General features: G+C 40.2%; 1 protein-coding gene across 1 annotated transcript in view; it reads left to right on the top strand.

The window, feature by feature from the left end:
* The first annotated feature begins 5,388 nt into the window (after nt 1–5,388).
* mfsd2ab (MFSD2 lysolipid transporter A, lysophospholipid b) overlaps nt 5,389–11,377 on the top strand; it is a 15,512-nt gene continuing 9,523 nt past the window's right edge. Inside the window, exons 1-3 of the mRNA XM_014021111.1 lie at nt 5,389–5,650; nt 8,046–8,165; nt 8,984–9,108. Coding sequence (XP_013876565.1) covers nt 5,561–5,650; nt 8,046–8,165; nt 8,984–9,108 — 335 coding nt within the window. The 5' untranslated portion in view covers nt 5,389–5,560. The remainder of the gene's footprint in view (nt 5,651–8,045; nt 8,166–8,983; nt 9,109–11,377) is intronic.

The raw sequence follows: 11,377 nt of genomic DNA on the forward strand, positions 1-11,377 counted from the left end.
TAAAATTTAATCTGCCCAGCTCCTTGGGGTACAAGCTGTCCCAAATGTTCAAGTTGGTGAAAACGTTTTTTTCTTCTTGGCAGGCATCAGGGATTATTTCTCTTTATTTTCATCGGAATGATTCCAAGTAAAGTGAAAGAAAAAACTGTCAACACAAACTATCATGTAGGTAGGATGTTACGGTAAGTTAAAGAAAGTATTTGATGCAAGTCCGAACAAGCTGAATACATCATTAAAGATTACTATCATTACAAACCATTAGAGCCATGCCCTTTTTTCACAATTTCCTTGGAATAAAATTGAAGCAAAGTCCATGAGTCATTGTTAAAACTAAACAATTAAAATCCAACACAAAAACAGATAAGATCATATGACCTTTAACGTTAACAGTCAATTCAGAATTGGCTGACAGGAAATCTTCCATGACTCCCACTTCATGGGAAAACGTTGAACTCCGGGGCATGAAGCACATGACAACTTCCCAAATCTGCTCCTCTTACAACATCCTGCGTCTTTATGTCATCCCTCCCTCACAAGTTTCCATCCCACCTGCAGCTACGTACACTTTGCTGAGCTGAGGCACGTAGTGATCAGTCCACAGGGTAGCCTTAGCGTTCGCTGCAGAGCACTGCGCTCTCAGGCTTTTACACATGCTGTGTTTGGCAACAGACATTGCACAAACACTCATATACCCAAACGTGCACACAGTGTTGTATAAAGTACTGCAAAGTGATACTTGAGTAAAGTAGCTTACCAAAAGATTTCTTTGGTAAAAGTGAAAGTCTCCTTTAGATATATTATTTGAGTAAAAGTCTTAAAGTATCTGATATTATTTGTAGTTAAGTATTAAAAGAAAAAGCATTGATTTAAAATGAGCAGTTAGATTTTCTGTAATGATATTTATTGGAAGGTGACCTCCCCAAAAAACTGCAGAAATGACTGTTGTATTAAAATAATTAATTTATGTTAAATTTAGGATGCACTAGTGCAGCTGTTTCAGTTTATATACATATATCAAGGCTGCACAAACCTTTTCTCCAGAATGAAAATCTACCTGAGGGCTGCAGCCGAATGCAATAATATACAGTAATTCATGAAATACAAATACAATAACAAGCTGGAATGAAAACAAGCAAAAATGAACTAAAATAATGACTTTCTACTTCTTGCCTTCATTTTAAATGTAAGAAGCAGAAGTAAAAAATAGTTCGAAAAATAATTACTCAAGTAAAGTACAGATACCCAAAAATTCTACTTAAGTACAGTAACAAAGTATTTGTACTTAGTTACTTTACAACTCTGCGTGCACAGCAGTGATTGTAACCCACACTTTGTTTGACAATAACACAGCTGCTGAACAGGTTTAGATAGCACAAATCATTCTTAAGAGCTAGTCATCAAGCACAAGCCTACTAAATGTGTGAGGTGTCTAAAGTTTTTCTGCTTCACTAAGGCGTCTCTTTCTGTGCTCATCTTGATTAAAGGAGCACAGCATGTCTCGTCCAAATCATTCACCGTGTCACCAAAGTTCTGTTAGGATCTGTTCTGTTAGTCTTTGAGCCCTCTGTGTTCTTTGTCAGTGGCCTTGCTAACAGAGCTGGGACAGGTAAGGTGATCCATGGGAAAGTACAGTTTCTCTATTGGATCAGATCCCCCCAAAGGGAAATAGGCAGAATACGGTCTTTATGTTGCTGCAGTAAAATACAAAACGGAACTGAGATTTCTAATCACTTGAAATAAACTGGTTGGTTTGTTTCTTTTGCACAAGCAGTGTGTTAATTTATTTGCAATGAAATGCAGGTTAGATATACTCACGTAAAACAAAAAAGTTAAATACCCCAACACAGTACGAATGAAATGAACCTGTATGGGCTGTTTGGTGATGTAACTTTACCCAATCAAATAAATAAAGACGTCAGTTCAAGTAAACTGGCTTCATTATTAGGGGTGTGTTAGCGCCTCAGGTCTGGAAACAAGCAGTGATATGATGAGAAACTGAGCTGACAAGAGCTGTAACCAACAGATCAGGTATGGCAGATCAGCACTGGGTCAGAAGTTGGACGACCTGCTGGCCACAAGAGGACTTGGCCAATAGACATGTTTGGACAGTGGTGTTGTGTTGTTTCCAGAGTTCTGTCTCAGAAAGGGTAAGGATGTTTCTGATGTATCATTGTACCATCAGGGTTTTCTAAACCACTACCAGAGTTGACCTAAAGTCGGACCTAATGGTTCTCCAAATCATGAAGCATGGGAAACCCACAGTCCAGCTGTTGCCAGTCCTCTAGACATGATGTGAACTGGGACGTGGTGGTAATTAATCACATACCTGTGACTGGGTGGCAGCTGACATCAGGAGGTCCAATAACGCTTAGGTCACAAAATGACCATCAACTTTTGGTGTGGTTTGTCCTGGGCAACTAAAACCTTCATGGCTTTAAAGATACTAACCTCCTTTTGGATCTCTGTCCTTCCATTCCCCTTTATGTTTTATTTTAAAGGGACAAGTGTCAAGTCTGAACAAAACCATAAACTAAAACATTTACAGTCTTGGCTAACTGGAAATGTCAGCCCCTAGATGGGCTTTTAGCAACTTAAAAGTAAAACAGTTCTTAAAATGAACTTAGTGGTAGTTATTCACAGTTACAAACTTGGTTCTCCTTCAGAAAACGGTTCAGTTTTGATCTAAAATGTTTCCAGTCAGAAATCAGTTTCTTGTTTGCAAACTCAAAACCCAAAGAAAGTTTACACAAAGGAAGCCTACAGTCACTACAGTCTGCTCCATGTTATTGACCCAGTAGGTCTAAAATGATCAGATTCCTGTACAGTTGTTAGATTGGGGATTTTGGCAAAGTTTTCAAAATTCATCATGTTACGTTTCTTAAGAAAATGACAGTGATGTGATCTGATGTGTTTTCTGTTCAAGATTAGCTCTGTTTTGAAATCACTCCTTTAGGTAGTGCTGTACCTTATCTGTACTGCAATGAGGAGCTGTATACTTCATATATTAACTGTGTTGAAACATGGATTTCTGCAACTTTGTTTTCCTCCTGTTGGTCTCAGCTTTGCCACATTTCTGCCTTCAGATTTTAAATCCTTCACGATTCGCTCTACAGGCAGACTTTGTCATAGACCAACAGCTGTATTTCTACATATTTCCAGGAATTTGCAACAAACCAGTGACTCTGCTCCAGCTGGGTTGCAGCAGACCCGTTCCCTTTACTGAAAGGAGATAAAAGGGGAACGGGCGACCCACAGAACCTGAAAGCCACATTTTCAGGTGGAGCAGCATCCTGACTCTGATTGGATGTTTGCAATAGTAATTATGTTGTAAATGTAGACATATGATTCCTCTTTAGTACCACCATTTATTCAGTAAGTATCAGCTCAAAATGGGTGTTGTGAAACTAAAATATTGTTAAATGGCACATTAATTTTTCTTAAGTTTAACCAAACTCAAATTTATAAGCATATGATAAAGTGTAAATAAAATTCCTTCAAGACATTTGGGTCTTTATTTGTTTATGTTTAAGTGATTTTGAAATATTTGCATAAATTACACACAAAAATAAATAAAAACACATAAAACCTAGACTTTTAACTTTCATAGTTTGTTAAATGTTTTTGTCCGTTTTTTTCCGAAGGGCCTGGCTGAATTTACCAACACAACTTTATTGGCTTTATCTAATCTGAAAGTAAGTTTACACACATTGATTTGTCTGTTAACTGACACCATGGTCTGAACCTGACTGTACAGTTGGCGAGGTCAGGGTTCAACAATGCGAATGCCCTTCTTCAGTGCTGTGTGAGTAAACAAACATGGCAGATATGCATATTTGAGCTGCTGTGAGCTCTGTGACCTTCTTTTTTTTTACTGAAATACTTCATGTGTGATGTGCCAAAAGTCAACGGTGCAAATACCTATACATTGCCTGTGATCCAGCGGCTCCTTCTCCGCGCACAGACGAGTATTCAAACTGGTGGCAGTGTGTACACAGCATCTGTATATTGCAGGTTTTACAGAAAGTGTGCTCAGCTAAACTGGGGAATGTACACAGCGGGACAGTTTGAGTAGAAATAGCTTCGCCAATAGAGATCCGAGTCAGACAAAAACCCACGAGCTCATTTCCGAGACATGACTTCCACCACATATGATGAAATGTGTGTGTGCCCTCATTTAGCTGCCAGGCCATGCGTGTGTGTGTGTGTAAAAAGACATCAAAGCTTTGGCTTCATGGTCACTTTAAGAAGACACCTGTGTACAGGAAGTTCACGACAGAGAATGACAGTTTAATGATAAAATGATCACAGGTATAAACACAGAAAACCACACATTTTGCCATAACATTTAGTGAATGTGTACAAAATACAACAAATAAAAGTAGTACACAGACTGAGGTGTAGCCATTTCAGTGGTTTGTTTGAAGGTCTGTTGGCTTGAGTCGACCTCAAAGTTAATTTATTCATATTTATTAAATCTGAAAAGATCAGCAGAACAAGATATAATTACTAGCTAAAATATATTAATCATTTTTGTTTTATTTAATCGGAAACATTTAATTAAAAACTATAATCATGAAAAAAAGAACAAGCCAAAATTAGCTTGTAAAATACAAAGAGGATCACTGTGATTTTGAAACACCTCTAATGTAAACACTGTCATTTAAACTTTTCTATCACCATTCCCTTTGTGTTACATTATTATTGCAGCAGAACTGTTATTGAAATACCTTCAGAAATTGTTCCAAGGCTGCACTGAACCTGCTGCTGTACTCGCTCTTGCAAATACCAACACAATGTAAACAATCACGTGTCGCAAAAATGACAATGGCACAACTGCTCACATGAAATACAACGAAAAGTACGAGATCACATGCATTTGAAAATGGCAGGAATCCACTTTGCTCTTATCTGCTGTTGGGCCACTGTAAGCACGTGAGAATGAGTCCGTTCAAAAAACTATCTGCAGCAGGTAAGATATTCTTTGCTACTTTTTACACAATGCATCATTTACAAAGACTGGGATATTCTTTTAATCATTAAGTCAAGTAACTTTTGTCTATTTTAAGGTTGTCATTCAAATATTTAGAAGAAAAATAATAATCATTAAAACAAAAGAAAAATGTGTTCTTAGTAGCTATCACAGTTCAAACTGATTTTTGACAGAGCAGTTTGTTTGTTTACACACCACACTGACACCATTACTATGTTAATCTTGAATAGTGTGAAACACGTTGATAAAACCTGGGGTTTCTGCAGAAAACATGCAGTCTTATCGTCATTTGGCAGAACAATCTCCCAGCTGAGGGGCGGGGCTTAACGTGATGTGAATGGCACGTTTTTCACGGGGGGGCGGGGCCAAGGGAAGTGGGCTCTAAAAATTACTACAACCCGCCCAGCATCCTCTCAGTTTTCAAACACTGCTTACCGAGACAAAAATACGGCGTCTGGTTGCTCTGACCTTATCGGGAAAACCTGCTTCAGATATTTTTCTTTTGTTGTTATTTTTGTGTGTTTAATTTTGAGCCAACTTCAACCAACTAGAGCACTTGAAAGCTCTGCTATGGCAAAGGGAGAAGGAGCTGAACAATACTCCAACGCCAGTTTGTTGAACAAATCGGACAGCACGGATGGGTTTAAGCTAGCAAGAAAGGTGAGTTTGACTGGAAATGTATATAAAAGGGGATTCAGATGTGTTTTTCATGTTTGTATCTTTTCGTCGCACCAGAAAGACAACAAATCATGTCCTGATGGGAGTGAACACTGAACATTTGAATGAATGGACACGGCCGGTGAACTGACAGTAAATCGTTAGCTTGAGAGGGCGCGACACTGTCCTTTTTTAAACTTTCTCACGTCGGCGGAACGAGATATGTCTTTAATGTGAAACCGAAATATCAATAAATGAATGAAATTTTCTGTATAAATAATAAGCTGGAAGGAATATGAATATTTTTATTCAATAAATCGATTTTTATTCGCGCACCCATCTGTCATTACGGTCCTCATGTGGCTGGCGCAGCTCAAAAATCATAATTTCCATAAAGGTGTTCGTTTCTTAAATTATTATATGAATTCCTTTCAATTGCATCACTCAAACTATGAATTTGTTGTAAAATATCGTCGAGTAATTTGAAAAATTCACACGGGTTTCAGCGCGTGCCTGTTTTTTTTTAAGGTATCAATATGTTGCGTTTACGGACCCGTGAGAAGTCCCGACATTTGAGGACTCCCCGTACTCACCCACTGTTTGCGTTTGTTTTGAATACAAACATCAGATGCCAAATGATACGTGTTTTTTTTCTAGCGTAGTCATCGAAATAATTAAATTAAATTTAGGAGAGGTGGACATTTAGCCGGTGTCGGCTCATCACAAAAGAGAAGGGGTGTGAAGAAATGTGCATGTTTGTTTCCTCTGTCGTCATGTCTTTTCCACGCCGCCCGTGTTCTCCAGAAGCACCTCGTCATTGAACAGCCAAACCCTTTCTCCGTATTTCCGACGGCACGGGAATGCAGCAGGAAGCAGGCTGACGTGTCAGATAAGGATGGAGGATGAAAAGCATTCCCTTGTAGACTCCCATCCAAAATAAGCAGACCTGTCATCTCCAAGTTAGTCCTGATGACTCAGAAAATAACGAACCAAACATCTGTTTGTGTATACTATCCCTCTTATCAGATTACAGTAGTAATATATGACTGATAGCTCTGATAGGTGAACTGTATATAAGTCTGTAAACTGATAGGAAAAGTTGACATTAGGCTCTGTGTCAGCTGTAGTTTTCACACTAGTTTTATTTTCTTTAAAATGCATAATCTAACGGAAGAGGGGCAGATTCATATCATCAGTGCCTAACAATGTGCTGCATTCTTGTATCAGTACAAAGCAGATGTGTGTGTTTGCAGGAGGATGCACAGCCTTATGCGTACTTGTAGAATGAGCGTAGAGAAACTTTGACAAAAAAAAAAGACCAGTATGTGCTTCAGATATCAGATGTTTGTAGCAGTAATTGTGTTCAGAGTTTCCCCTTTTGTTGTCATGATGACGCTCTCATTTCAGCAGTTTGTCACCGAAACAAAATCTGAGTTAGTTGCATCAACAAGACCGAGGCTGGTTTGTTAAATTGTAGCCACACTGGTTTTAAGGTGAGGCTTTTTTTTTTTTGCATAAATATGCAACATGTGTGGCAGGATGAAACGTGCCTGTGGATGAAAGTCATTTTCATAAACTCATCTCTTGCAGGTTTTTTGTGTGCTTCTATTAACAGTAGGCTATTTTCTCCAGAACCTGACCTGCTAAATGAAGGGCAGATAGGGTGATGAGGTTCACCGAGCTCTGATTGGTTAGGAGAAAGGTGTGTGTTGATTTTTTTTTTCTTTCTGTGGCACTGGCAGTCGCCCCATTCGGGGTATTAAGTCAGATCAGGCTGCTGCCAAGGTGCGGTCACCCTCACAGCTTTTGGTGCGAGTGATGACATGGTGCTGTCATGTCCCTGGCACTAATGGATGCATTGGCGTTGCCATTAGATCAGCTGTTTCTAGTCTGAAGGTTGAGGTAATAAATACAGTGACAGTGGGAGAATATGGGAAGAATCGGTGCTTGTTAGAGAACCAAGGCGTTCTTGTTTCCTTGTGGTCGCCTCTGTTTTCTGCCAAATGCACACACACACACGAGGGTTACAGTTTATGCCAGCTGGGACTCTTGGACTGCTCAGACTCTGTAGCTGTTCGGAATTTAGGGTAAATTTCCTGTTGAGGCTTTCATGGGGAACTAATCTGACTAATTAGAGAGTGGCAAATATTAGAGTTCAGACAGAATTAGAGGGAACAGGCTTCTGAAATGGACCTGTATGTTTCAGTCACTGTAAGGATGAGGAGGCTGTCATCTTAACACATTTGACCGAAGTTTAGCTCTACTAATGAGTATTTGGCTTTGATAACTCTTAATGAATGCCTTCTTCTGAAGCAATTTCATGCACGAACATTCAGTGTCTAAAGTCAACACGTTTTGATCAAGTTTCTTTGTTTTTATTGCCTTTTTTCCTCCCCAGCATGAGCACAAGTTGTCCGTCTGGAACAAGGTATGCTACGCAATCGGCGGCGCACCCTATCAGGTGACAGGATGTGCCCTGGGCTTCTTTCTCCAGCTCTATCTGCTTGATGTAGCTCAGGTGAGTCACTTCATACCCTCACGGTCACACCTGTTTAGCACCACCTTCATAACGAAGTATAGCCCCTCCTCCTGTCTTTAAATGACCACCATCCTTGGAATAGGAACATAATGCACCTGTAGAGCTGCTTCTCGATTTACAGACTTGAGGGATCTGCTAATATTATCTTTAAGTATCACCAACAAAAGGGCACATACAGAAAACTGTGCGCATGTGGGAGGTGATGTCCTGGAAAATTGAGGTGATGGAAAAAAAGTTTCTCCCCCGCTTGCGTTAGCGACTCCCTGATAAGACCCTACTGTATCCAAGGGCTTAACGAGGCTTGTTCTATAAATATTTGGGAGGGGGAACAATGGCAGCACAACAAGGAGGGGGTCTCGCTTTAATTGGCTCTGACAGTAATCCCATGGCCGGGGCCACAGTAAGTCAAAAGCGTGGCAGAGTTTTGTTTTGTTGGGTGTCCAGCGCTGTTCATAACCGGCCCTTTGGATGACGCAGCGTGGTGCCAATTGTACAGTCAGGACTCGGGCATTCATGGTGGCTGGCCTCCCGTTAGGCTGGCCGGCCTCGGCACAGATTACCATCGGACAGGCTGCCAAGTGGCACCTTCACTTTTTGGCTCCATTATTGCTGAGAGCTGCCCTTTTGTTTGGTGACTTTTAAGCTGTAAAGTTTGTGTTTGATTGCTTTTACTGTTCAACAGTGACACTATGTGGCCTGTACTTTGTCAACTACTTGTAATGTTTACCTTGTTTTCTGTGCTTGTATACTTTTACAACAAGTTTATTGACAGATGTGACTGTTTTCTTCTCCCTCAGCTGGATCCTTTCCTTGCCTCCATCGTCTTGTTTGCTGGCCGGGCTTGGGACGCCGTAACGGACCCCACAGTGGGTTTCCTGGTCTCCAGAAGCCCATGGACACGTATCGGACGCATGCTACCCTGGTAAATCCTCCTCTTGCACCACTGTATGCTACATGGGTCCCTGCAAAAAGCACCTCAAGAATCCCATTGATAAATTCTGCTCACCTGTTGTTGCATATTTGCCATCAGAACGTCACCCTGGACGTGTTTAGAGAAAGTCTGCGTCTTAGAAAAGAGATTATAGGACATGTAAAAATGTAATCACTGGGCACATCTGCACTATCCACACATATATTTATTTGTTGTTTACTTAAATTCACTTTTTTCTCTTCCTTACACTCGTCCTTTTAAAGGCAGCTAAACATACAAGCAACAGAGTAAATTACTGTAAAATGTGTCAAACTGAAACTGTCCAGGCTGGATTTCTGAGGCTGAAAGACTCTTTCCTAAACAAATAAGAGTTCCATCAAACCCTGGTCTTCCAACTGAGAGGGCCTTTTTGCCTGGTACTGACAAACATAAATACAAACTGAGAATTGGCATCTCCTGCAAAACTGCAGTGTGAATGCTTAATGCTGAAAGGTGTTTGCTAAATACCCCCAAAAAAGCTGAAACTAGCCTAAACCTAGCTTAAAAAGTAGCTGAAATTGAAATTAGCCCAAAGAAACAGAAAGAACTCATGTTTGCTGATTTAATCTGTAAGAAGCTGATATGATCCCAAATAACAGTTTAGCTGTAAAAAGCTCAAATTAGCTAAAAAGTAGCTAAAACACAGAAAGCATCTGAAAGAAACCTAAAATAGCAGAAAGAAGTTGATAGAGGTATAAAGTGAAAATTAGCAGAATAACAGAAAACGTAAAAAAAACAAAAAGGCAGAAAAAAGCTAAAATCAGCAAAAGAGAAGCCAAAGGAAGCTGAAATTAGCACAAACAAGTAAGAAAAGTCTGAACAGAAAATAAAAAGTGCAGCTATTTTTTAAAGATTGTTGGAAACAGTTTAATTAATTTTCAATAAGAAAAATCATGTCAGAAGAAGCTAAATATCTCAAAGCATAAATTGCTGAAATATCAGAAGTCATAATGTCCTGAAGGAGCAGAATGTTTTGATTTATAAATTGTTGAAACGGTACACAAACTGTAGACAGAGATCAATACCAAAAACATACAGAGGAAAAAATGATCTCAGTAACATGAAATAAACAAAAATAAAATCTGCTGTTTTAGAAAAGAACTCTTCAGCTAATAAAGATCTTAGCAGTGTTTTTCTACAAACAAACCTTTGTGTCACATGGTGTCATGAGCTGTATGAGTTTAACACAGTCTGGTTGATTATTTATAAACCTTTGAGCTGTTGGAGTGTCATGGAGTCACAGAGCCCCCCGCGACCCTTTGCCCACATCCAAGAGGACGATTTTAACTCCTGTGTGCGAAACCTGCAGTGTTGTGTTTCAGTCTCCTGTCAGCACACTGTAGGTTTTACTGGTTAGGGTAGTGCCAGTGGAGGGAAAGGTAAAAGGGCAACGGGGTGCAGGAGGAGCTGGATGTCTTGGCATCTTTATGAATAAGGGCTAAAGGGAGTTCCCACTCTGGAGGCCGTTTTTTTATTTTTATTTTTATTTTTCACTTTTGTGTTGCTTGTGAAATGAACCGAGCCATGATTTTCCTCTGTGGTTCTCAGCTTCTCCTGTTTAATTCTCCCTGGGGTCTGCAAAACACGAGCACGTCACATGTTCAATTCATTTACTGCAGTCAGGTGGGGATTAGCAGGTCCTAAGAGGACACACAGTTCATATCAACGATTTCATTCCATCCGTGTTTTAAAAATGTAAATATGTTAGACGCTCAACATCCTTAAAGGCTTTTAGGTTTGATAATCACTGAAGTCATGTTTCATCAGTTTCCAGATGTTGGAGGCTCAGAAATGGGTCAGGCAGGATGTTGCATGTGCAGACTGAGATGCGTTTCCTCCGTTTTGTCATCAGAGACGGGGTGTGGGTGGGGGGTGGTGGGTGCAGAGGAATGGTCGGTATGCTCTCCCCACATTACCATCATTTCAGACGTACTGCTGATGAGCGCAGCACACAAGAGGAAGCGGGCGAGCCCTCCACTGAAAAAGCTGTGGGGGCAGGGCGACGAGTCGAGCGAGCCTCTCATTGGTCGAGCAGCAACACACCACCCTTATCAGCCAATGGCGTCACGGCGGCGAGCTCTGTGGATTTTTTTAAATAGTGAGGAATCTGAGGTTACTGCAGTTCAGATATCACATGAGACAGGCTGACTGCTGCAGAGATACAAGCCACAGACATTAGCTTATTACCGTAGTTATTACAAAATAAATAAACAAACTATAT

Source organism: Austrofundulus limnaeus, unplaced genomic scaffold (assembly GCF_001266775.1).
Source record: "Austrofundulus limnaeus strain Quisiro unplaced genomic scaffold, Austrofundulus_limnaeus-1.0 Scaffold278, whole genome shotgun sequence".
Classification (NCBI taxonomy): Eukaryota; Metazoa; Chordata; class Actinopteri; order Cyprinodontiformes; family Rivulidae; genus Austrofundulus; species Austrofundulus limnaeus.